Here is a 25,677-nt window from a genome sequence, read left to right as displayed (position 1 = left end):
TCCAGCAAACATAAAGAGAAGTCTGTTTAAGTACTAGATGTATGCTGTATCTTCGCAAACTTCTAAGGAAGTAGAGGTGCTGCCATGCTTTCTTTGTAATCGCACTCATGTGCTGGGCCCAGGGCAGAGCCTCTAAAATGATAACACCGAGGAACTTAAAGTTGCTGATCCTCTCACCTTTGATTCCCTGATGAGGACTGGCTCATCGACCCCTGGTTTTCTCCTCCTGAAGTCCATAATCAGCTCTTCGGTTTTGCTGGCATTGAATGAGAGGTTGTTGCTATGGCACCACTCAGCCAGATTTTCAATTTCCCTCCTATATGCTGATTTGTCATCTTTGATTTGCCTAACAACAAAGGAGTTGTCAGCAAATTTAAATATGGCATTGGAGTTGTGCTCAGCCATACAGTCATAAGTGTAAAACACGTAGAGCAGGGGGCTGAGCACACAGCTTCGTTGTGCACCTGTGCTTGGAGATTGTGGAGGAGATGTTATTGCCAGTCCAAACTGACAGAGGTCTGCGAGTGAAGAAAGTGAGGGAATTGGAGGACCCAGTTGCTCAAGGAGGAATTGACGCCAAGATTTTGAAGCTTATTGATTAATTTTGATAGTATTGAATGCCGAGCTGTAGCTGATAATGAGCATCCTGATGTACACATCTTTGCAATCCAGACGTTTCAGGTTTGAGGAAAGAGCCAATGAGATGGCATCTGCTGTGGATCTGCTGTGCCAGTAGGCAAACTAGAGAGGATCCAAGTCGCTTCTCAACAAATGTTTATATGTTTCATTATCAACCTCTCAAAACAATTTATCACAGTGGATGTAAATGCTAATGGGCACTAGTCATCAATAAACACAGTTGATCTGCACAGGTCTTTAGTACTCAAGCAGTTACCCCATCTGGGCTGGATGCTTTTCATGGGTTCACTCTCCTGAAGGAGAGTTCTTTGACCTGTTCTCTCCAAGCCACAAACAGCAATGCTTCTGAAGTGAGGTTCACCTCAGAGACTGAAATCAAAGAATCATAGGGGGCTGTGGGAGTTTATGAAGGCTCCTCTATGTTTTGATGGTTAAAAGAAGCACAAAAGGCAATGAGCTCATCTGGGAGCAAAGCTCTGTAGTCACCTATGTCACATTATTTCAGTTTGTAAGAGATGATAGCATTCAAGCCCTGCCACAGCTGTTGAGCATCCTTCATTGTTTCAGGTTTAGTCAAGGATTGCCACTGTCCATAAGATGGCCTTCCGGAGATCGTACCTGGACCCCCTGTATCTTACGTGGTTGCCGGACCTGAATGCCTTTGATATGGCCCTCAGTAAATGGCAGATCTAATGGTTCATCCCGGGCTTCTGGTTTAGAAGACCCTGAACGACTTGTGGGAACACACTCATCTACAATTGTTTTTATAATTTGCATTGTAACCTTGTTCTATTTATTCAGATCTACTGATGAATCCTTTAGCATGGCCCGGTCTACAACTTGAAACAATCCTGTAACCACTCCACAGCCTCCCATGACTATCTCTCCATTGTCCTCATTTCTGGAGCTTTGCCTGTACGCAGGTAAGAGGAGGACAACAAAGCGATCAGATTTTCTGAAATGCGGTTTGGGCATGCAATGACATGGTTAAAAAAGTAATAAAAATAGTTTAAAAAGTATGAAAGAATAACATGCATTTAAATTAACTACAGAACAAATTAGAATACTACCAATACTATTACAGTACTATTAAACTGTGGATTAGTTCCTAATAGTTATCCAGTGTACTCTGCCTTGTTCTTTTCATTTTTAATTTTTCAATCTTTTTTTATTGATTTTCAAATAAAGAATATACAAATCGAAAGAGGAGTTTAACAAGTAGATAATATAAAAGCCATGAAAACAGCAATAGTAAAAACAGAAAGTATATAATATCAGAATCAAATAGGTAAAATATTATGCTGTTATATATACAATGGTCAGAAAGAAACTACAACTCTTCATAGCAATCATAAAAAAAGATTGGAAATTTTATTGATAGAGAAAGAAAAACCCACTAACTAGTGAAACAAAAAAAGAGAAAGAAAAAAAAAGAAAAAAGAAAAAGAAAGATTAGGCAGTCCAATTGAGGATAAACTTTAAAAGAGAGAGAGAGAAAAACACATCCTTTCAGTCATCTCTGAACCTTCATGGATAAGGATATTCTCCAAAGAGAATAAAGAAAAATAAATAAATAAAGGTAAATTAAATCATGTGAAAATATTGAATAAAGGGTCGCCAGACCCATTTTAAATCAAAGGATGTATCAAATGTCCGGCTTCTAATTTTCTCCAAACTTAGACATGACATAGTGGAGGAGAGCCAACAGAAAAAAGTAGGTGAGTTAGATTCTTTCCAGTGTAACAAAATAGCTCTCCTAGCCAGTAAAGTCAAAAAAGCTATCACATGTTGGGCGGAAGCAAACACTTTGCTTGCTTCCTCTGGAAAGATCCGAAAAGTTGCTGTAAGTGGATTAGGATGAACATCCACATCTATAACTTTAGATAATATTCTAAACACATCCCTCCAAAAATTATTTAAACTCTAACCAAAACATATGGGTTAGAGTAGCCACTTCTGCGTTACATCTATCACAAATAGGGCTTATATTAGGAAAAAAATGCGCCAATTTATCTTTGGACATATGGGACCTGTGTACTATCTTAAACTGAATTAAAATATGGAGTGTGCAGATAGATGAATTATTGACTAAATAATAATTGTTACTCCATTGGTTATCTGAGAGTGAATGTTGAAGTTCTACTTCCCAGGTGCGTTGAACCCTATCATTAGGCGACGTGCGAGCATTCATTAACGGTTTATAAATGATAACTATTAATCGTTTTTGAAAAGGTTTGAACTGAAAAATAACATAAGCCAAATTTAAAGAGCAAGCCAAGGGATAATTTGGTAAAAAATCATGTAAAAAATTCCTAACCCATAAATACCTGAAAAAATGTGTATTAGAGATATCATATTTATCTATTAACTGTGAAAAAGACATTAAACAGTCTTTTAAAAACAAATCTCAAGAAGTTTTTATTCCCTTAATTTTCCATGTTAGAAAGTTTCCAAAGTTGGTTTAAAAAAGTAATTAGAATAAATATTACTAGAAAGTAAAAAATCATTTAATTCAAAAAATCTACGAAATTGAAACCAAATTTTTAAAGTATGTTAAGAGCTTGTTTACCTATTCTGGAGAGTGAAAATGGAAGGGGAGCTCCTAATAAAGAAGCTAACGAAAACCGCACTACTGAATTTTCCTCCAGTTGTAACCATGAAGGGCGATCTTGGTCGTCTATATCATAAATCCAAAAAGTAATATAGCGAATATTAATTGCCCAATAATAAAATCTAAAGTTTGGTAAAGCCAGTCCTCCATCTTTTTTTTGATTTTTGCAATAAGTTTATTCACTCTAGAGCTTTTATTATTCCAAACATAAGACAAAATCAGAGAGTCTATTTTATCAAAATATATTTTTGGAACAAAAGAGGGAACTGCTTGAAATATATATAAAAATTTCAGTAGAATAACCATTTTTATAGCATTTATTCGACCTATCAATGACATCGACATAGGTGACCATTTGGAAAGTGCCTGTTGAGTATATTCAACTAAAGGGAAGAAATTATACCTATATAGGTCTTTAAAATTTTTTGTAATTTTGATACCAAGGCAAGTAAAATGGTTTTTGGCAATATTAAAAGGTATTTGATCATAATAATCAGGATAATTATTAATAGGAAATAATTCACTTTTATGTAAATTAAGTTTATATCCAGAAAAAGTACCAAATTCCATAAATATAGATAACATAGAAGGAATAAATTTCTTAGGACTTGAAATGTAAACTAATAAATCATCCGCATGTAATGAAACTTTATGTAATTTATCCCCTCTCCTAATACCCTGCACAGAATTAGAATCCCTAAGAGCAATAGCAAGTGGTTCTAAAGCCAAATTAAATAACAAAGGGCTAAGGGGACAGCCCTGACAGGTACCTCTATATAATCTAAAGTAAGGAGACTTTTTATTATTAGTTAGAACCGCAGCTGCCAGGGCATGATAAATCAGTTTAATCCAGGAAATAAATCCTGGACCAAAATTGAACCTCTTCAAAACCTGAAATAGATAAAGCCACTCCACTCTATCAAGGCTTTCTCTGCATCCAAAGATACAATACATTCAGATTCTTTGGCTGAGGGGGAATAAATGATATTTAATCATCTTTGAATATTAAAATGTGAGTACCTATTTTTAATAAATCCTGTTTGATCATTTGAGATAACATTAGGCAAGATATTCTCAAACCTATTTGCTAGAATCTTAGAGAGGATTTTATAATTTACACTCAGTAAAGAAATAGGTCTATAAGATACACATTCCAGTGAGTCTTTTCCTTTTTTTGGAATCAATGAAATTAGTGCTTCATAAAAAGTTTTAGGAAGGTTCTCAGAGGAAGTAGAATCGGTTGATGAAGATGCAGCATAAGCATTTCATGAACGGTCTTATAGAATTCTACCGTATAACCATCAGGTCCCGGAGCTTTACCTAATTGCATAGAGAATATAGCCTTGGCTATCTCCTCTTGTTTAATAGGTGCATCTAACATATCAGCATCTTGAATCAAAATTTGAGGTATATTTAACCTTTGCAAAAATCTTACTATCAGAGAATTCAGATTTATAAAGATTAGAATAAAAGTCCATAAATATCTTATTAATTTCATAAGGATCTAAAGTTTCTGTTTTATCTGGTCGGCGAATTTTTAATATCTGTCTTCTGACCATACCAGCCTTTAACTGACCCGCTAAAAGTTTGGCAGATTTTTCCCCATGTATATAAAATAAACTTTTAGATTTCAAAATTTACTGTTCAATGGGAAAGGTCAGAAGCAAATCATACTGTGATTGAAGTTTGACCCTTTCTTTATATAGGTCTTCAGTAGATTTAACTGAATACACTTTATCTATCTGTTTAATTTTATTAATAAGCACTGACAATTCCGCTTTAGTTTTCTTTCTCAAGGCTGCTGAATATGAGATTATCTGTCCCCTAATAAAAGATTTCAAGGTGTCCCATATAACCAGATTTGACATTACTTCAGTTGTATTAAATTCAAAAAATATAGAAATTTGCTCCTTAATAAAATTAACGAAAGCTGGATCCTGTAAAAAAACGGGGTTCAATCTCCACTGTGAAATTTTCAAAAATCTATTCGGAAGCTTAACTTTAAAGGCGCGTGATCTGAAAGCGCAATGATGTCATACGCACATTCAACAACGGAATTTAACAGTCGTGTATCTAAAAAAAAGTAATTAATTTGAGAATATTTGTGATGGGCATGTGAAAAAAAGAGAGAAATCTTTATCATTAGGGTGTTTATATCTCCAAATATCGACAAGGCCATATTCTAATAAAAAAGAGTTAATACAAGCTGCCGCTTTATTAGGAAGGGACAGATTGGTTGATGACCTGTCAATCACCGGATTTAAGCAACAATTAAAGTCACCATCCATGATCAGCTTATATTCATTGAGATTCGGTAACTCTGAAAAAAGTTTCTTAAAAAATTAATAATTGTCTACATTAGGTGTGTATACACACACCAGAGCTACCTTTTGCTCACATAATAAACCAGTAACAATTAAATATCAGTATCAGTAGTAGTATTAAGGTGTACAAAAGGGATTTTGGGACTAAGAAATATAGAAACGCCTCTTATTTTACTATCCGACAGCGAGTGAAATAAAGGCTCTTTCCAAAAGCGAAAAAACCTGTCCTCATCCTGTTTTCGTATATGATTTTCTTGCGCAAAAATAATATCAGCATTAATTGTTTTTAATTTCTTAAAAATCTTAATGGGATGATTAACACCGTTCCAATTCCAAGATATTATATTAATTTTATTAACATCCATGTTTAAAATTGAGTTTAATATTATATAAAAGAAATATTACGCAAGTACAGATTAAACCAAAAGGCGCAGGTACAACCAGAAGGAGTGACGCATTTACGAAAGAGAAATCCATCAAAAGAACTGCCCAATCAAGAAAAGAACCCACGCTAATAGACCCCTCCCCCCACCCAATAGATAGAAATGAAGGAAATGAGAGGCTGGTTCCATGCTAACTAATAACCTTTGACCCTGTTCTCCATCTTGCAGCTCCATATATACAAAAAGCAAAAATCCCAGAGAAAATAGCCATAATAAAAGGCACAAACAGAATTCAATGACTATAATGTTGTGTCTAACATTAATAAAAACATAATCAACAACGGCCATCAGCTAAAGTAGCTTAAACACATATTCAAAAGAAGGAATAAATCCGAGCAAATAATGTTACAAACAATATTCTTTCTCTCGAAAAAGAAAAGTAAATGAGTATATGTATATAACAGAGTTTCAATAAGTATTGAAACTAATAAAAGAAATAAAAAGATTAATACACACCAGGTCCTACACAGACCACTAAAGTACAATACTATAAAGGTTCCCTACAAAACAGTTATATATGTACTAATTATTAATAAGGTAAAATAAATTAAATCGACCACGTCCCATACCAGAGAATGAAAAGGTATAACATGTACTTAACTGAAAAGCTCCATAAACAACTCATACAGCAGATACTTCAAAATTGGCTACTGAATAATCGATGTAATTTTAATATTTTATTCAGTTGGCTTAACTTTAAAGATTTTAATATACTCCCATCCCTCCTGAGGAGAGTAGATTCTCAATGGTTGAGATCTTTCAGGAAAAATGATCGGCTTTGCTGGAAAGCGAAGGGAGGGATTTAAATCTAATTTATACATTTCACTCATAACTTCTCGATATTTCTTTCTTTCTGCAGAGATTTCAGGAGGATAATCTTCAACTATACGAATCTGTGTTGAATTAAAGAGTAATTTCTGTTTCTTTCTGGCTTCTCGAAGAATAGCTTCTTTAGTCGTGTAATAATGCAAAGAAAGTACAACTGCTCGAGGACGTAATTCGGCTGAACGGCGAGAGAATGGAATTCTGTGAGCTCTGTAGATTAAGGGGCTAGTTTCGAGGATCTCATTGAAAAGTGAGTACAGCATATCTGAAAAGAATTTTAACAGATCACCAGCTTCAGTATTTTCAGGCAGTCCCAGATTACGCAGATTCCTCCGACGCTCTCTACTATCTAAATCAACCATTCTTTTCTTCGTTTTAGATAGTTCCGAAGTAATTTCATTGGTTTTCTTTTCCATCGAAGATATCTTCATTCCTTGATCTTTAATAGTTTGCTTGAATAAATCATGCTCACTCTCGATTCGGGTTGTAGTCTGCTGAAGTGTCTGAAGTTGAGAGTCCAAGTTTTTCAGCAAGTCTTGAATCGTAGAAATAGCTTTTTCAAGCTTCCCGTTTGAACTGGTCAGCTTATCAATTTTAATATTAAGCGATCGGAATTCCGACTTCATGTCTTGTATTGAAGAAAATATTCCCGCTAGTGTAACAGGTTCCTCCGTTATCTTGGTTTGTTCCGTTTGTTCTATTTCATGGAAAGTCTTGCTGCTTCTCAATTCGATACCAGAATGACTTTTTTCGGCCATTGTAATTAAGTCGTAAATCCTTCAGTAAAAATAATAAATCCTTCAGTAGAAATAGTAAGTCATCAAAGCTAAAAGGGATCTGTTAATGGGATATAAAATATATTGAAAGAGAGAGAGCACTAGATATGCGACCTACTCCATATGCTGCAAAATGAAGGATCCCATGTTCTTTTGATTGAATGTAAATGAATAAAAATAAGCACAGACACCTAGTACAGATAACGGTCTGCCTTCATTCAATGCTTTCGACTATTGCATCCTTCAAATCTTCATTCAAATCTTCTATTTAAGATGACTATTGATACCTTCAAATTCTTCAAAGTTCCCAACTTCTTGAAGTAGTGAAATGGTTTCGATTTCACTCCTGGCTGTCTCTGCCATCTGCAACACTGAATGCTTGAAACTACAGTAAGCAAACAGTTCTGAATTGTCTTACTCCTTTCTTCTCACCAACCATCAGTGACAAAAATCACTGCTTTTTGAACACAAACACATGCAACTGACACTATTTAAAACTGTTCACTCTAACCACGATGTAGTGTTCAACATCCACAGCAAGTGGACATGACTGGCGCTAGTTTGAAACTATTCAGCAAGTCTCCTGTCCCAATTAAGCAGTGTAACATCCCTAGTAAATGAAGGGAACTCAGGATATCCTCTCAATTAGTTTTTGTTCTTTAAGAGTTGTCTCAAATAAGAGGCTGCCCAGATTAACCAACAGCCCAGTTAACCAGAATCCACTGTATTTCTAATCCCTTCCCACCCAGCCACAAGCAGCAATGCGGCTTGCACTTGAATCCCAGGGGGACCAATATCCTGGCGGGGAGGTTTACTGGGGAGAGTTTAAACTAGAATTGTTGTGGGTGTGGGAACCAAACTGAAGAGACGGAGGAAGAGGCGGTTGGCTCACAAATAGAGAAAGCTGGGAGACAGTGCGAGAGGGAGGATAGGCAGGTGATAGAGAAGGGACGTGCTCAGACCGATGTTTTGAGATGTGTATTTTAATGCAATGTATATTATGAACAAAGCAGATGAGTTCAGAGCATGGATCAGTACTTGGAGCTATGATGTTGTGGCCATTACAGAGATGGCTCAGGGACAGTTATGGTTACTTCAAGTGCCAGGCTTTAGATGTTTCAGAAAGGACAGGGAGGGAGGCAGAAAAGGTGTGGCACTGTTGATCAGAGATAGTGTCATGGCTGTAGAAAAGGAGGAAGACAAGGAGGGATTGTCTACAGAGTCTCTGTGGGTGGAAGTTAGGAAAAGGAAGGGGTCAATAACTCTACTGGGTGTTTTTTTTATAGACCACCCAATAGAAACAGGGAGAAGAGCAGATAGGGAGACAGATTCTCAAAAGGTGTAATAATAACAGGGTTGTTGAGGCGAGAGATTTTAATTTCCTAAATATTGACTGACATGTTCCTAGAGTGAGGGGTTTAGATGGGGTGGAGTTTGTTAGGTGAAAGTTTTTTGACACAATATGTAGAAGAGCCTGCAAGAGGAGAGGCTGTACTTGATCTGGTATTGAGAAATGAACCTAGTCAGGTGTCATATCTCTCAGTGGGAGAGCATTTTGGAGATAGTAATCACAACTCTATCTCCTTTACCATAGCATTGGAAAGGGATAGGAACAGACAAGTTAGGAAAGTGTTTAATTGGAGTAAGGGAAAATATGAGGCAATCAGGCAGGAACTTGGAAGCATAAATTGGAAACAAATGTTCTCAGGGAAACGTACAGAAGAAATGTGGCAAATGTTCAAGGGATACTTACGTGGAGTTCTGCATAGGTATGTTCCAGTGAGACAGGGAAAGGATGGTAGGGTACAGGAACTGTGGTGTACAAAGGCTGTTGTAAAATCTAGTCAAGAAGAAAAGACGAGCTTACGAAAGGTTCAAAAAGCTAGGTAATGATAGAGAGCTAGAAGATTATAAGGTTAGCGGGAAAGAGCTCAAGAAAGAAAATAGAAGAGCCAGAAGGGGCCATGAGAAGGCCTTGGTGGGCAGGATTAAGGAAAACCCCAAGGCATTCTACAAGTATGTTAAGAGCAAGAAGATAAGATGTGAAAGAATAGGACCAATCAAGTGTGACAGTGGAAAAGTGTGTATGGAACTAGAGGAGATTGCAGAGGTTCTTAATGAGTACTTTACTTCAGTATCCACTACGGAAAAGGATCTTGGTGATTGTAGGGATGACTTACAATGGACTGAAAAGCTTGAGCTTGTAGATATTAAGAAAGAGAATGATTTTGAAAAGCATCAAATTGGATTTGTCACCGGGACCGGATGAAATGTACCCCAGGCTACTGTGGGAGGCAAGGGAGGAGATTGCTGACCCTCTGGCAGTGATCTTTGCATCATCAATGGGGATGGGAGAGATTCCGAAGGATTGGCGAGTTGCCGATGTTGTTCCGTTATTCAAGAAAGGGAGTAGGGATAGCCCAGGAAATTATAGACCAGTGAGTCTTACTTCAGTGGTTGGTAAGCTGATGGAGAAGATCCTGAGAGGCAGGATTTATGAAGATTTGGAGAGGCATAATATGATTAGGAATAGTCAGCATGGCTTTGTGAAAGGCAGGTCATGCCTTACAAGCCTGATTAGGTTTTTTGAGGATGTGACTAAACACACTGATGATGGTAGAGCAGTAGATGTAGTGTATATGGATTCCAACAAGGCATTTGACAAGTTACCCCATGCAAGGCTTATTGAGAAAGTAAGGAGGCATGGGATCCAAGGGGAAATTGCTTTGTGGATCCAGAACTGGCTTGCCCACAGAAGGCAAAGTGTGGTTATAGACTGTTCATGTTCTGCATGGAGGTCAGTGACCAGTGGTGTGCCTCAGGGATCTGTTCTGGGACCCCTACTCTTTGAGATTTTTATAAATAACCTGTATGAGGAAGTGCAGGGATGGGTTAGTAAGTTTGCTGATGACACAAAGGTTGGAGGTGATGTGGATAGTGTGGAAGGCTGTCAGAGGTTACAGTGGGACATCAATAGGTTGCAAAAATGGGCTGAGAAGTGACAGATGGAGTTCAACCCAGATTAGTGTGAGGTGGTTCATTTTAGTAGGTCAAATATGATGACAGAATATAGTATTAATGGTAAGATTCTTGGCAGTGTGGAGGATCAGAGGGATCTTGGGGTCCGAGTCCATAGGACACTCAAGGCTGCTGCGCAGGTTGACTCCGTAGTTAAGAGAGCATATGGTGCATTGTCCTTCATCAACCATGGGATTGAGTTTAGGAGCCGAGAGGTAATGTTGTAGCCAGATAGGACCTGGTCAGACCCTACTTGGAGTACTGTGCTCAGTTCTGGTCACCTCACTATACAAAGGATGTGGAAACCACAGAAAGGGTGCACAGGAGATTTACAAGGATGTTGCCAGGATTGGGGAGCATGCCTTATAAGAATAGGGTGAGTGAACTCGGCCTTTTCTCCTTGGAGTGACGGAGGATGAGAGGTGACCTGTTAAGAGGTGTATAAGATGATGAGAGGCATTGATCATGTGGATAGTCAGAGGCTTTTTCCCAGGGCTGTTAATGGCTAGCATATGAGGCCACAGGTTTAAGGTGCTTGATAGGAGGTACAGAGGAGATATCAGGGATAAGTTTTTTTATGCAGAAAGTGGTGAGTGCGTGGAAAGGGCTGCCAGTGACGGTGGTGGAGGTGGATACGATAGGGTCTTTTAAGAGACTCCTGGACAGGTATATGGAGCTCAGAAAAATAGAGGGCTATGGGTAACCCTAGGTAATTTCTCAGATAAGGACATGTTCGGCACAGCTTTGTGGGCCCAAGGGCTTGTATTGTGCTGTAGGTTTTCTATGTTTTATGTTCTAGAACTATCTTTACCTTAAGAGAACTTCTTAGTCCAATAAGCAGCCAATACAATACCACTCTACACCACAATCCAACTGTGGGCCCAGACTATACAGTATTGGCATATGGCAGATTTCAGAACCTGGCCTCAATAGAAGGAGGCTTGGTGGAACTTCCTCACTGGCATACATGTATAATGCTATCCAACCAGTGACCAGATTCAGCAGGATAATAACTAAAGTGGTGTGTGTTCCACTGTATAAATGCCAGTCCACAGGATCATTTAGAATGCAATGGCATTTTCAGACAGCAAATCCCTCATCTTCCTGCTAATTTTTAAACATTTATCAACTAGCTTTAGGTGATCTGTTATAAGAACATTCAAATTATAAATATGAGAAAGCGTGCAGATCCTGGAAATCCAAAGCAACCATACACAAAATGCTGGAGGACTCAGCAGGTCAGACTGCATCTATGGAAATGTATAAGCAGTCAACGTTTCAGGCTGAGACCCTTCTTTAGGACGTTCTATTGATTGGAAATTGTTAAAACCACCCATGTTAAATTCTATTTATCATTTGCCTACCCAAACATATACTTTCTCTGATCAGGTCATATTTATCCAATTTCTTTGTGCCATAGGATGTATTCCAGAAATTATCACACTGTTAGACCTCTTAGTTTCTAAGCTGATTTTAAAGGCAGTAATTTTGAGTGGTGGCACCCCAGAATAGGACCTCAAAATGAAATCCAGTGCAATCTCAGTATAACCTCTATTCCCCAACTGAAAACAAAGCTCATCACCGTCCATTGAAATAAGATCACTAGGACAATCCAACTGGACAGTAGAGGCTGCTTTGCTACTCCCTCTTGCTGTTGGGGCAATACAGACAGTCACTAAGATAGCCAGATGTCTGCTATTTCTGGAGATCAAAACTAAACAGTATTGACTTGGTAGTGATTCAGTTTGAAGTTTACCAGTTCCCACTTAACAGTGTTGTGAGCTGCATGGCTGCCTTGCCCCTGATTATGACCCTGATGTGGAAAAAAATCAAGTTGCACATTAACTTGAAATAGAGTGCAATATGTTAAAATGTAAAACTTCAATAATCTGTTATCCAACTATTTGAAACTTCGAATGATATAGCATCTGGCTCACCAGGTGAAGTGTGCTACACTTCCTTTAAACTCACTGGGTTTCTAGTTCCCACACTCTTTAAACTTACTGGATTCACTGGAAAATTTATTCTGACACTGTGTAACATCTAAAAAAATGTCAGTTAAAGGTGTGTTTGTATATTATTAATAACATCCAACTGTCCAGAAAATCTGCCAGTCTGGCACCACTGAAGTTCCATGCATGTTAGATTATTGCAGTTTGTACTGTAGTTTGGAAATATTTCTGTAAGGTGTGCAACAGATGGCAACACGCATGATGATGAAAATGCTCATTTCCTTATTGCCTTTGTGTACATTTTGATACCGTCTTTCATTAATTTTCTCATCAGAAACCATAGATTCCTGGCAAGAGAAAATTTCCAGTTTCCTGGTTCCCTCTGGAACCATGTCCCTGTGATTCTTTTGCACTGGGAATGATTTTGATCAAACAGCATTCACTGTCTACTTCAAAGTTTATAATTCCAAAGATTACATTGCACTTGTATGCTTCAAACATGGTTTACTGGTAAGCCTTGCAGGTTATAAACTAAGGCATACTTTCTTTTTCCTAGCTCAGACTGATTGAAGCAGTTGTTTTTTGAGTTGAAAGTTGCAATGACCAATGTAGCTCAGTCATTGACAGGATAATTGTTGGTAGAACATCCAATATGGCTGTCATAAAAAGGGAATAAACCAAGTAAAGAATTCACAGAGGGGAAAAACAATTAGCTTAGTAAAAGTTTGTGGAAACTTTCACACAAAACTTCTTTATAAACTGATAAACTGAAATTGGCAGACAGAACCTTCTGATAAACTATACCTTAAGCAACTGTGTTTTATTGAAGTTGTTGAAATCATAACTCTGCTGGCATTCCGGCCTCAGCAATAGGTTGAACAATGCAATCCAGACCTGTCCATCCAGCTTGGTTATTTTCAGCTGATCTTCCATGGGTACTGTGTACCACTTCCCATCAGCATATTTCTGCAATTCACCTATTGCCACACAAATAAATCCAAAGAAGGGCAAGGTAAAGATCCAAGAGTATGAAATTAACTATATTGTGAATTATCAGAGAAATACATTGGACATAACATTAATTAATTCTTGTCCTGGGAATGAACTAAGAGAGTTGCAAGACAGATAAAGAAAATAATACAGTTCAAATTACCTTTCATAGATCGCTTGTGAACCAGTATAATTTATAACAGCTTTGAGTTCATTAACCAGAATTAGCAAGCGAGTCAAATAAAGAATTCGGTTCTTTGGAACATTGATGAGTACAGCATAGGAACATAATCTGCAGCCAATCATGTCAGTGCCAACCATGATGCTAATGTAGTTTAATCCATCTATTTGCATGTGGCCTACATTCCTCAATTCCTTGCCTATTCATGTGCCTGTCTAAATTTATCTTAAATGTTGCTATCATATCTATTTCTACTTCCTCCCCAGGTAGCATGATCCAGGTACCTCCCACTCTCTTTAAAACAAAAACTTACCTCTTTAAAACCTTTCCCCTCAGATTAAATCAAAACTATTTAGTATTTGCCATTTTTGCCCATGGAAATAAAAGGTCCCGCCATATATGATATACTTTCTTCTGACATTTGACCTCCCAAAATACATCACTTCATACTTGCCATTTCTCCGCCCCAGTTTCCAACTTATCTATAGTATATTCTACTGAATCCTTTGACAACCTTCCTCACTATCTACAACTCCACCAATTTTCTTGCCGTCTACAAACTTACTAATTTGACCACCTACGTTTTTATCCAAATGTTTTATATATACTCCAAGCAACAGAGTTCCCAAAACACCACTGATCACAGACTTCCAGTCACAAAAATAACCCTCAACCATTTGTCTTCTCTGATCAAGCTAACGTACCAACTCACCATGGATCTTATTAACTTAATCTTCTGGACCGGCTTAATAATAAGTGCTTTACCAAAGTCCATGAAGATAACATCCACTACCCTACCCTCATTAATCATTTTCATCTCCTCAAAAAACTCAATGAAAATAATGAGACAGGGCCTGCTCTACACAAAGCCTTTCATCTCTGATATGCCCATGCTTTTCCAAATGCAAGTAAATCCTGTCCCTAATAATCTTCTTCAATGATAACAGTGCAAATTCTCTTATAAGTAAAACAATTTATTTTTTTAAACTTAGCTTTTAAAGAGCCAGTTTGGCTTATGTAAATAAATAGAAAACTTCATATTTATTAATACCACTGATATTACTGTTTTAAAAACATTCATTTCTGTTCAGTTGCAGAACTGCCACTATTATAAAATTTGAAAAACAGAACAGGGCACAAAATGTAGAGATTTAATCTGTGTTTCATTAATTGAATCAACATTAATAATACATAACCTGATGACTCCATAGTAAAATACATCTAGGGGATTTGTACTGAATTAGATTAATGATATCGATTGCTCATGGGACAATAAAAAGATTAATAACAGTCAATGTAGTTTCACAAAAGCTAGATCAGTCTTTTATATTTTAAACCTAAGGAAATAAATATATGATTAAGCACCATATAGCCCCTTAAAAGCTCTGTCCAACTAATGGATCATTTCCCTTTATCAATTCCAGACTCTTGAGGCCAATAATTCATCAGTATTTCTGAATAACTTTCATTTCATTGGCATAGTAATTACCACCTTTAATGATTTAAATCCAAATCCCTTTAGTCCACCAGAAAATGCTGTTGGTTCATTGCTCAGGCTGTTTAAAAGTGAAAGACTAAGTATTATGGGTCAGTTGGACGATCACCATGGTAGGCAAATTGATAGAGGAAAAAGTCTGGATAAATCACTTAGAAAGCACAGAAAGTAATCAAAGATAGTCAAGAGGACACATTATGGGAAAGCCATATCCAAATCACGAATGCAATTTTTGACAAAATAATAGGGAATATACTGTATTTACTATACACATTTTAGCAGAACTGTTGACAAGATCAGAGATGACAGACTGATATAAAAAGCTTGCAGGGTGCAATTGAAAGAAACATTACATCCAAGTGGAAGAACCCAAATGTAATGACCATTTGCAGTGGTATTAAATAGGGCCCAATGTTAGAGAGCTTATAGTTTTTTCCATCATACGACAAGAAGTAGCAGTACAGATGGCAATTACCTGAAGGCTTAGTGGTTGGAGAATTATGATTACAAGGAAAGTACACAGGAGTGAGGAATAACTTTATGAATGTGTAGAAAATTATTAGGAACTTAGATTAACTAAATTAATTAACAATCAATTAACTTTAAAAAAACTATCAGAATAAAATTATTGGGGGAAAACCCCTTCTCATAAGAGTACTAAGGATTTGTTACTCGTAGGTTAGTGGGCCAGAAATGCTCATCATATTTTGGAAGTATTTAGATGGGGCAATGAACAAAGCTAAATTGCTCCAGATTTAGCTGACATAGGGATTCTCTGTTTCCCCATCATCTGCCCCTTTCCCCTTCCTCCTTGGACTCAATAATTCACATACACACTAGAGGCAATTAGTAGTGGCTAAACCAGTTTACTATTTGGATGGGAGAAGAAATTGAATGCCTAGAGGAAACCCACGTGGTCATGGAAAACATACAAACTCGAGAGGGTCAGATTTAGAGAACAGGGTTGAACCTAGGTGCTGGCAGCTGAGCCACTGCATTAGGCCACATGACAACTCCTGAATTGTAACTTTAAATTTCCAAAAGTCTTCCACTTTTGTTCCCACCACCACCACTTTTGTTCCACCACCACTGAAACTTCTGCTTTCTGCCCCTTCCTCCTCTTAATTCTGGAAAACCTCAGCCAAAGGCTGAGATCCAGCTCTCTATGAAGCATGCCAGTTGAAATAGAACATCAGTGAGGACTTTCTTGGAGAAAAGAATCATGCTTAGGGAGTTGCCTTTGCTGTTAGACCCTTGGTTCTTATGGGTACATCCCTCCTCATGTTTGGCAGTATCTCTAGGAGGTGCTGCCTCAGGAAGGTAAAATCAATTATCCCCACCGTCTGGGCCACACACCACTTGGTTCAAGGACAACTATTTTTCTTCAACCATTTTGTTTGTGACCAATGTAAAAGTTGTCCTCACAAACATCTAGACACTATTGTCCGAAGTGAGAAAGATGATCCAGAGAATCATACCAAATACAAGTATAACATGCCAAATTCCTCCATGACAATCCTTAACTGTAATCTGCTCCACATGCAGGTAAGGACAGCCAGAGGTAGCAGTGTGGTGCATACGGCAGCGAATCCTGAACACAGAAACCAGATCCCATAAAATCTCACGTTATTGGGTGATCAAGGAAGCTTTCTACCTTGTTATATGTGTTTTCTGAAATATACATAAATGACTTGGATGGACATGTGGAGGGTGGGTTAGTATGTTTGTAGATAACATAATGATTGTTTGAGTTGTGAACAGCAAGGAAGTCCTTCGTACGTAATATTACTTTCTTCTTTGTAAATTATGTCCTTTTTTATATACTATGTGACGTAAAATCTCCCACATAAATTTTAAACTTTATCATGTTGAGTTTATGCACTACATCTAAACAGCAGAGTTTACATCCCTGATACCTGCAGAACACCACACTTCATGGATCTCCAGCCAGAATAACCTGCTTCCACCACTACCCTCTCGCTGTCTTCTATAGGCAAGCCAATTCTGATTACAAACTCCCAAATCATCACAGATCCTATGCACCTTAATCTTCTGGATCAGCCTATCATAAGGGACCCTGGTATCTGCTGGTCAAATTCTATCTAGGCAACATCTCCTACCCTATCTCCATCAATCACCTTTGTCACTTCCTCAAAAAAATCAATCAGATTTGTAAGACATGACATGCCCCACACAAAGGAAGCAGGCTCTTTGCCTAACGGGTCCATGCTGAAGAAGATTTGCATCTAAACCCACATTTGGATCATATCCCTTTAAACCTCTTCTGACCATGTACCTGTCATTTGACTGAATTCACAACCTTTCTCTTATCATCTAAGATTCTCTTACCTTGCCATCCTTGTCCTTGATCCTTATTAGGACATGCCATTCCTGAACTCTGATCAGCTGGTCTTTAAGTGACTCGCACGTTAGAGGTCGACTTCCCAATAACAGTAATTCTCAGTTAACTCCCCAGCTCCCATCTAAGTGTTTGTAGTTTATCCTTCACTAATGTAGTACTTTCCAGCAAGGTCTAAACTTATCCCTATTCAATAACTATCTTAAATCTTATGGCACTGTGAACACTGTTCTGTGAAAAACTCTCTCACTGAAAGGACAAACACCTGGCCAGGCAGATTTCCTACAACTAAATCGGTATGGGCCCTTTAGTTGGACCGTCCATGAACTGTTTCAAGATACCTCTTGGATGCACCCAAGAAATTTTGCCCTATCTGAGCCTCTTGCACTAAAAAGGTCCCAGTCAATATTGGGAAAGTTAAAAGTCACCCAGTACTGGAATGTTGTTTTAACATTTTTCTATAATCTGCCACATAGTGTAATCCTATCAGAGTAATTGCAACTCTGCTGAAGCTCAACTCATTTTGCCTCGTAACTTGATGCACTGATCCAAGCTCTAAGTTTATCTGTCTTATCCAAAGTTTCCTTGCATTGAAATACATACACTTCAGCCCATCAATCTGCCCACATTCATTAACCTGTCTTTTCTTTCAAAAGTACTGGTCATACCATATACCATTCCTCAATTCCTCCACGTGCTGAGTGTTGCACTGTTTCCCATCACCACCCCTTCCATTCTAGTTTACAATTGTGTATTAATTATTGCAGCAATATTTTTATTCAGTTATAGGATGTGGCTATCATAGCCAAAGTCAGCAGGTAAGGCCTAATACTCAATGTAATTGAGAATTACAGAAATGTTAGTGTATTAAAGGAGCTCATTTGGACTATTGAGTTTATTCTGACACAATCAAGAACAATTCAGCTTGTCTCACTCAGCCACCACTTCCTCAGAGCTCTGAAAATATTTGAGACTCAAATGCAAGGTAAAATTTTTTTTGTACTTGTTCTCAATAACAAAAAAACTAAAGATTACGTTTGAAATTGCTCTGTGTCTGTGGCACATTTGGTGTCATTTTACTTACCTGGTGCAGTTAAAATTTAATATTTACTACAGCTCTGAGAATATAAGAGGAAGGCTACACTCATGTGCAAAAGTACATGCAAAGAAAGTACAAGAGCATAAGTGGGTAAGTCAGGACAAAAGGAAGGGAAGCACATTGAAGAGCAGCACTTCAAGGCTTTAGAGCAAGGTTTCTCAACCGGGGTTTCGCGGAACCTTAGAGTTCAATGAGAGGTCATTAGGGGTTCTGCGAGAGAACGTGATTAAAAAAAAAATTGTTTTTTGAACTATGTAAAATACGCAATACTAGCGCTTGCAATGGTGGGCAGTGACTGAGCATCCACATTAGCAATCTTCATATGAGGTCTCTCAGTCCAGTATGGCAATGCATTGTAGGACCACGTTTATCTGGTTGAGTCCATTGTCAGTTTTTGCTGCGAGATAGGGGAGGCCGTTGATAATTGGTGAGTGCTGTATTGTACGAAAGGTGCCTGAAGTGCATTTTTTGAGCATTGAATGGACTTGCCCAAGGGCTGTAACATCAGCCTCTCCCTCCCAAATAACCTCCCACAACTTCCCCTTACGCACCACCAAATGATTTATGGTAGTAAACAAACTCTACTGGTGTAGTAGAAAATTGGAGGGAAATATTCATTCTAAAGAAGGCATTTTTACGTGCTGCGACTCAGCTGCTGGCCTGTTGCTTTACTATTGTTGTATATGTTGCAAAAGGTGGATTGTGTAGGTTAAAAGTGAATTGTATTGTTAAGTTTTTGTATGTTATGCATTTTTCTTGTTTAGTTATTTATACCATTCTTTATTATATTTTATTAACCCTGTATTAGGACAAGATGCGGTACGAGAAATTGAAAAGGTTTCACTCTTAAATAGTACAATAAGTTGACATATTGATGACATGTCACATGATGCTGAAGAGGTTTTGTGTGATAAACTGAAAACGACAGATTCTCTATCCAGGTTGATATGTCAACATATTTCACAATAAATGTCACGTTGTAGTATTTGTAAGATTTGTAAGTGATGGTGAAATTCAAGAAAACTTTTTCTGTTGTAAAGAGCTGCTCAAAACAAGCAAAGGCCTAAGTATATTTAATGTTTTGTCTTCAGATCTGGAAACAAAAGGTCGGTCTTGAAGGAACTGAGTTGGCATTTGTACTGATGGTGCACCATCAATGGCTGGCTCCACGAGAGGTTTTGTTTCTCTTGTAAACAGAAAATCCTGACATTATCACAACACACTGCTTTCTTCACAGAGAAGTGTTTATGTCAAAAACACTTGAAGATGAAATGAAAAAAGTTCTGGATGATGCTACAAAAATGATTATTAAACAAAGACCAGATCCTCAAGAATGTTTAAAAATATTGTGTGAAAACCTGGACAAAGAGCACACCAATCTCCTGCTACTTACAGAAATCTAGTGGTTTAACAGAGGAAGAGTTTGCAACAGGTATTTGAGCTGAAAGGTGAATTGCAGGGGTATTTTCAAGAAAACAGTAGGCCAGATTTTTCTCAGTGCTTTAAGGTGAAGAAAGGCTGCAGAAACTAGTCTACCTAGCAGGCATTTTTCATCATATGAACCAGTTGAACAAGTCTCTGCAAGACCTGGAGAAAATGTTTGACTTCAAGTGACAAGATTCTTGGATTTAAAAAGAAACTGTATCTTCGGAAAAATCATGTTGCAAAAGAAAATCCTGGAATGTTTCCACTGCTGCTTAGGCTTAAGAGTGAAGAAGGATATCAGAAAGTCTCAAGTCTTATTGAAAACTCATTTGCCTTATGAGTTTTATAATTTGTGAAAGGGAAAAAACGATTAATTGCAAGAAAGGTAAGCTAAACTTAACTAATTGTTTTTTCCAAGAAAGGTTGGCTAAAAATTCATTCTCTACTCAAAAGGGCATTGACAATTATTTTTGGATTATTATATCTACAACTTACTGATCATGCGAATGTACCATGAGCTCTAGGTATAATAATTTTTATGCAAGGGTTCCCTGAGACTTGAAAATCATTTCAAGGACTCCTCCAGGGCAAAAAGGTTGAGAACGGCTGCTTGTCCATATCTCTTGCATACGTGGAGTTGTGCATTTAAGTATCTGTCTAAATGTCTCTTAAATGTAGTAATTTTTTATTAAGGAAGGGAAGCAAAAAACCTCACGCACATTTAGATAGTCATAATAAGCCACGATTGTGGCAACAAACATCAAGCCACATACCTTTTGAACTGTATCGTCTCCAGGGGCAATGCTCCACCAGGTGAACCAGCACACAAGGCAAATTGTGAGTGTTCAGTAGTCGGGTACGTACACTGATTGGCAGGCTTCAATTAACATGAAAGAATGTACAATCAAATTAATTAAAATAACATCTCCAATGAAAACCAAATGTTGACCATATATATCTGACAATTACACTGTAGAATTGTCACAATTTGGCTAGGGTATTCCAATAAGAAGAAATTGTTCATATAATGACTTTCAACTGTAGAGCACCTTTAATCCCCCAAGGATATTTTAAAGTGCCTTATAAAACATTTTGAAATATAGCCAGTATGGGAAATAAATCGGACAGTTTTTGCACAGCAGGTTGTCATAAACAGCACTGAAGTAACAATGAGATAATGGGGAAGATCTTCCACCCTGACACCAGCATTTAACTGGGTATGCCTGTGGAAGTTCCAGGCTGCAGCATAGCTGCTGAATAAGCTCTTGGCAGCATCTTGCTTCGTCACAGGACAGTATGAGCTTCTGCAGGCTAACTTGGGATGCCTATACTCTGCTCCTGCACCAGTTTTAGAATGGGGAAGACAAACAAATCAAATAAATTAGCTGCTGGAGAAAAACAATTATAATATTTAGGTTATTTTAAAGCTTTTAACTGTATCTTTTTAGTGTTGTGAATATTTAAGTTTCAATTTTCCCTCAATATTTTATAGGTCCTAGATGTTGCTAACTGGTCTTGATGACATTAAACTTCAATAGTTAGTTAATCTGCAGACAGGGCTTCAAAGGCTATCCAAGACTTCCACAATTCTAAAAGATCATAAGACATCAGAGTAGAATTAGGTCATTTGATCCATCGAGTCTGCTCTGCTGTTCGATTATGGCTGATTTATTATCCAACTCTACCCCATTCCCCTGTCCTCTTCCCATAACCTTTTACACCTTACTAACCAAGAACATATCAACCTCCACTTTTAATATATCCAATAGCCATCTGTGGTAATTAATTCCACAGATTCATCACCTTCTGCTAAAGATATTCCTCCTCATCCCTGTTCTAATTAGACATCTTTTTATTTTGAGGCTGAGCCTTCTGGTCCAAGATTCCCTCAGTATTATAAATATGCTGTCCATGTTCACCCTATTTAAGCCTTTCAATATTCAAAAGCTTCGAACGAGTACAGGCCCATAGCCATCACACACTCCTCATACATTAACCCTTTCATTCCAGAAGTTGAGTCTTTCTGCTGAACTCTACTTCACTAAAGCATTGGGAACTGAGCTCCAAGAGGACAAGTATAACAAACAGCACAGTGTTGTAATTGACAGCCAGTGACTTTGGAGCAATGGAAGATATGCTCCAGTGAGCTTCAGTAGTGCAGCCCTTTCACATATGGGGTGCTTTCTAAAACTCTTCATAATAAATTTTAAAGCATATTCATTGTTTTAACATAGGTACATCCCAGGATCTAATTTTTAACAAGATCTTAGCTGGAATATTGAGATAAATGTCTGAGTTGAGTTGTTTGGAGATCACTGTTGGTTATATTTGCATTGAGGTGGCTCTGTTGAGCAGTCCAGTTTCTCAACATGGCTAACACCAAACTCCCGAAGTAGACATCAAAAGATTACCAAGTGAACAGAGGAATAAAGTTCAAAGATTTGCTTCCTTGAAAAAAAAGAATTCTGAATTACTTTGGGAGTTCCTGCTCCATAAACATGAAAGTAGAGAAGGAGCTTTCAGGATGGCTTTGAGAACCTCAAGTCAATGGCCCCACATTGACCTCATCAATCTCTCCACAATCTTGAAAGCTGGCGAGAAAGCAGGTCATTTTTCAAAGTTCAAAGACATATATGTCACCATATACCACTCTGAGATTAATTTTTCTGCAGGCATTCACAGTAGTACAAAGGAGTACAACAGAATCAATGGGAAACTACACATCAACAAAGACCCTGAGAGACTGCTTAATATTGTTGGGCAGCACACTACCACAATAATACTGCTGCAAAATACTTTTCATCCACTGAAGTTTAGAGAGCTTTTGGTTCAACTTCTTGCCCAAGGCACGGCAGTTATGACCAGTGAAGCCTTGGGATTCCACTCAAGCCAACACCGTAGATGTGACATCTTTCTTCTCCCTAGCTTGCTGACAGAAATCATGGATGTCTTCAGCAGACAAACTTTCTAGGGTCAATTTTACAGCAATTTTATCCCGTAACCAATACTTAAAAATAATAACAAAGGCATTTTAATTGTTTGTGGGACTTTGCTTCATGAAAACTATCTGACATTTTCCAGATATTTGACTAAACTTCAAAAGCAATTTACTTCCAAAATATTTTGAGGCAATTAAAGACAGAAACTCAATGCAAGGTAACTTTTTTTAATGTTTTGAACTAGCTATAAAATTAGGGAGAAACCACAAATAAACAAACCACAAATGCGTCTTAAGGTTTGCAATAAGGCATTTACGTATCAAGTAACATCTGGAATAAGTGTATCAACTTCAGGGATAGTGATCCATCAGATAAAAGTTCCAAAAGTAATTTTTTCTACATAACTAAACAGTTTAAAGTTTAAAGCAATTTAAAGATTTCTTTTTTCTCCCACATCATGGAAAAACTTCTAGGAGTTGAATTCAAAACATCTATGATTGAAAATTATATGCTAACTATCCAAAATAAAACTAATATAATTGCTAATACAGAAGCAGGGATGATTAGAACAGTTTAATATGTATATGGAGCATTGCAATGCAAGCAGCGTTATTAAAAGATATTTGAAGAGCTAGGATAAGCTTTAATGGAGAAGAGAGAGGTAGAGAGTTTCTGAGAGGAAATACCAAAGCTTATGGCCAAAGCAGCTGAAAATCCAATCATTAGTGGGTTTCATAGTAATCGACTGTGCTGTAAATCAGGAAAATATATAAATCTAATTTAAGGAGCCCAAGATCTTGGTAGTTAATAAGGCTGTATATATATCAAACATACAGAGTGCAATAGTCCTTGTAAAATGTTGCTCACAACTAAGTGGATGCACAAACATAACTAAGTGCAGAGTAATAGCATTATGGATCACAAGGCAATGCAACAAAACAAAAAAAAATCATGTAAAAAGTACAGCAAAATATAGTTCACTTTTTACACAACTAGATGTCAAAGTAATAACCTCATTCAAAGAAGCTATGATAAAGTTGTCACATTACTGTAGAAATTACACTGATAATGGTACTAGAGAGCCATTCGGAAATACTGGAAGGAGCATATTATTTGACTTTGGGATTTTCATGGGCTTGGGATAAAATGAGGAATGCATTCCTCTGAAGTATCCACATACCACATCTCAATAAGCACAAAATAGATACCTCTTGTTGTGAGAAAAGCTATAAAATTTCTCAATCAGCGTGCTAACATTTATCATGCAAAATATGATCCTTCATTAACCATCCATGTTACATGAAGCAACGATCATGTTACTCACCTGTCAATGTGATCAGTTATATAGCGAAGAATGGCAACAGCCTTCACCGAGATATCAAATTCCAATTCTTGACTTTGCTTTTTCAACTCCTTTATAAAACAAAACACACAGAGATAAAATTTCAACCCATACTGCAGCCTTTCTTTGAACAGAAAATCACACCGAATCTGGGTATATCTTTGCTCACAGGTCATCTTAATTTCAAAAAGACTATCCTGCATATATATTTTATGAATAGCAAGGTATATTGTAAGAGCCAAAAATCTTTAAAAATTCTGTTTTTCTTGGTCTAATTTCATTAGCTAATTAAAATAATTGGTAATAATTGGTAACAAACCTGTGCTATAATGTTACCTTGTGTGACATGTGATTAGTAATCATTACTTTTCATTATTTACACCAGTTCTTATTGGTTTTGTCTGGTATGGGGAGGGTACTGTACAGGACTGAAATTGACTACAGAAAGTTGTAAAATCAGTCATCTCGATCTTGGGTACTAGCCTTTGTAGTATCCAAGTCATCTTCAAGGAGTGATGCTTCAGATCGGTGACATGCATTATTAAGGACCCCGGTCACCCTTCTTTTTGTTGCCATCAGGAGGGAGGTACAGAAGCCTGAAGGCACACACTCAGCAATTCAGGAACAGCTTCTTCCCCTCTGCTATATGATTCCTAAATGGGCATTGAACCCACGAACAGTACCTCACTTTTTAAAAATATATATATTATTTGTGTTTTTGCACTATTTTAAATCTATGATATACATACACTTACTGTAATTGATTTACTTTTCAAAAATTTTTCAGTATCATCATATATTGCATGGTACTGCTGCTGCTAAGTTAACAAATTTCATGATACATACTGGTGATAATAAACCTGATTTTGATTCGGATTCTCATTGGACTCCACTAACCATCCATTCAGAGGGCTACTAGATCATATTGATCCTGCTGTATTGATAATGCCCATTGTTTCTTATACCACTGAGATAATTGGTTCATACTAATGAGCTCTTTGAGACAGTCCTGACAAGCAGACAGAGAATTGGAAGGATTGGACCTGATTAGTTAAGGATTGGGGTAGAGGGTAGGTGGAATGTGCTGTACAGTTGTGGGAATCAAGGAACTGAATATCACAGGCAGGCAGAGTAACTGAGTAACATCTGTATCAAGAACAGTGTACAGCTGTGGCAGAGCAGACACCTGCTAAAAATTCTTATGGCAGATCTGCCAGAAGAGCTATGACAGGACTCCCTAGTTGCACCTAAGGAGGGAA

General features: G+C 37.5%; 1 protein-coding gene across 3 annotated transcripts in view; it reads right to left on the bottom strand.

The window, feature by feature from the left end:
- The window catches only part of zmynd10 (zinc finger, MYND-type containing 10), an 81,495-nt gene that overhangs the window by 25,021 nt on the left and 30,797 nt on the right, over positions 1-25,677 (bottom strand). For all 3 annotated transcript variants that reach the window (XM_059944401.1, XM_059944400.1, XM_059944402.1), the window contains 3 exons: positions 24,401-24,489; positions 20,911-21,014; positions 13,393-13,565 (listed from right to left, as the gene is read on the bottom strand). In XM_059944401.1, the coding sequence (XP_059800384.1) occupies positions 13,393-13,565; positions 20,911-21,014; positions 24,401-24,489 (366 nt within the window). The remainder of the gene's footprint in view (positions 1-13,392; positions 13,566-20,910; positions 21,015-24,400; positions 24,490-25,677) is intronic.

Source organism: Hypanus sabinus, chromosome 19 (assembly GCF_030144855.1).
Source record: "Hypanus sabinus isolate sHypSab1 chromosome 19, sHypSab1.hap1, whole genome shotgun sequence".
In the NCBI taxonomy this organism is placed as follows: domain Eukaryota; kingdom Metazoa; phylum Chordata; class Chondrichthyes; order Myliobatiformes; family Dasyatidae; genus Hypanus; species Hypanus sabinus.
Note: the sequence above shows the minus strand (reverse complement) of the source record. Positions and strands in the feature narration are given on the sequence as shown.